This window comes from Merops nubicus, unplaced genomic scaffold (assembly GCF_000691845.1).
Source record: "Merops nubicus isolate BGI_N331 unplaced genomic scaffold, ASM69184v1 scaffold4737, whole genome shotgun sequence".
Lineage (NCBI taxonomy): Eukaryota > Metazoa > Chordata > Aves > Coraciiformes > Meropidae > Merops > Merops nubicus.
Window position 1 is genome coordinate 5,522 of NW_008619470.1, and position 1,800 is coordinate 7,321.

The window sequence follows — 1,800 nt, forward strand, 5'->3', positions numbered from 1 at the left end:
TTATTTTAAATATGACAGAGAAAATACTCCTGAAAGTCTTATACTAAGACTTTGGTACAAATTAACATGAATGAGAAACGTGCTAGAAACATATTCCTGGAAATTTGTGTTGAAGAATGTGAGAGTTCATTAACAAGTTAATTTTCTGATGGGTGAAAAACATTGATTTCTTTTCTCCCACTCTGAAACAAAACATGCAAGGAGCATTTTGATGACAGAGAAAATACTCCTGAAAGTCTTATACTAAGACTTTGGTACAAATTAACATGAATGAGAAACGTGCTAGAAACATATTCCTGGAAATTTGTGTTGAAGAATGTGAGAGTTCATTAACAAGTTAATTTTCTGATGGGTGAAAAACATTGATTTCTTTTCTCCCACTCTGAAACAAAACATGCAAGGAGCATTTTGCTGTAAAAAGTCTTTCTGGTCAATTAAAAGATCTTCTTAGGATTTTTAATTTATTATCATGTGCAAAATAATGGATTTAGGTTTGTGTAAGATGTTTTGAAGTGGAACTGCACATGAAATGCAGCTTTTTAATGATGTTGTTAAAACTGACACTTGGAAAAATCACAAGAATGAAACTTTTATAGGGGCAAGGAGGAAAAGGATCTGCTCAGAGTTAATTTCACTCACCTTTGGAAATCTGTTCCTCTGACTTTCTCCCATTGTCTGCTGTGTGTGTACTTGGGAGGGTCATAACACCTAAATATTTGTCCTGCTGTTCTTAGAGACTTGGAGTTTGTTCACAGAATAACTGTAGAAAACAAAACCTTCCAATTGGCATAGATGTGTTAAAATTGAGGAACATGTTATTTGGTTTAGTTTTTCATGAACTTTAGTATGGATTCCAGGTAGTGGAGTCTAGCTGAAGATGGAAAGGTGGTGCTTGGAAGAAGAGTGGGATCTCTGATGCTTTTATGAACACTGGGAATTAAGCGTCCCTGAGCTCTGCATTCAATTAACATCTTGACTCAGAGCTGCATCAAGTCTCTGAGAGCTCCTGAGGAGAAGACAAGTGACTTTACTCCCTCAAACTGGACAAATTAGCATGAAGAGAAGGAAAGAGCAGAGAAAGTGCAAGGAACTTATATTAATAAATTGTATCCATTCCTGAGGTGTTACAGTAAGGGATTTCAGTTACCTACTCCTCAATAGTGTCCTTATACAGGCCTCAGGGCTGAGACAGGTTGCTTAGTGTCTTCTTAGTTTTCTTACCCCTATAATGAGACTACAGCTGTTTGCTTGATGACTTCACCAGGGTTATCTGCATGTTTTTGGCACAACAGTCTTTAGAAATGTAATTTGAAAATGAAGCAAATGTACCTCTAAAATTGATTAACCACACACACCACTTAACTCATTAATGTGTTCTCATCTCTCCTGTGTTCACTCTGGACAGAGAGCGGTGTGGTGCTTCAGTGGGGGACTGGCATGGCAGCTCGGGCCAGGCGTGCAAGCCAAGGGAAAACCCTCCCCCTCTTCCTGACAGCCAAGGAGCCCTGCCAAGTAACAGGTAACTCAGGATGCTGATTCCTTTGTAAAACTGGACAGAGCAGAAATATAATTTGGTGTGATATGTAGCATCCTCTTATTATAAAGTCACTTGGTATTATAAGTGTGTAGTGGAGAATCTGAAGAAGAGAATGGATGTACACAGTCATAATCTGTGGGGGAAAATGACAGTGAGTCTTGCAGTGTCAGTGGCTGAAAGGCAGAGGCTTTTGTTACAGGGTTCATCACCATGGTCCTACTACACTTGCACACATGTTTATGCATGAAATGATACCTGCTGAA

The 1,800-nt window shown here is 38.7% G+C and overlaps 1 protein-coding gene across 1 annotated transcript in view; it reads left to right on the top strand.

The window, feature by feature from the left end:
• Nucleotides 1-1,800, top strand: part of SERGEF (secretion regulating guanine nucleotide exchange factor) — a gene marked incomplete at its 5' end in the record, with an annotated part of 146,933 nt that overhangs the window by 3,589 nt on the left and 141,544 nt on the right. The window contains one exon of the mRNA XM_008943790.1: nt 1,406-1,519. Within this exon, the coding sequence (XP_008942038.1) occupies nt 1,406-1,519 (114 nt within the window). The remainder of the gene's footprint in view (nt 1-1,405; nt 1,520-1,800) is intronic.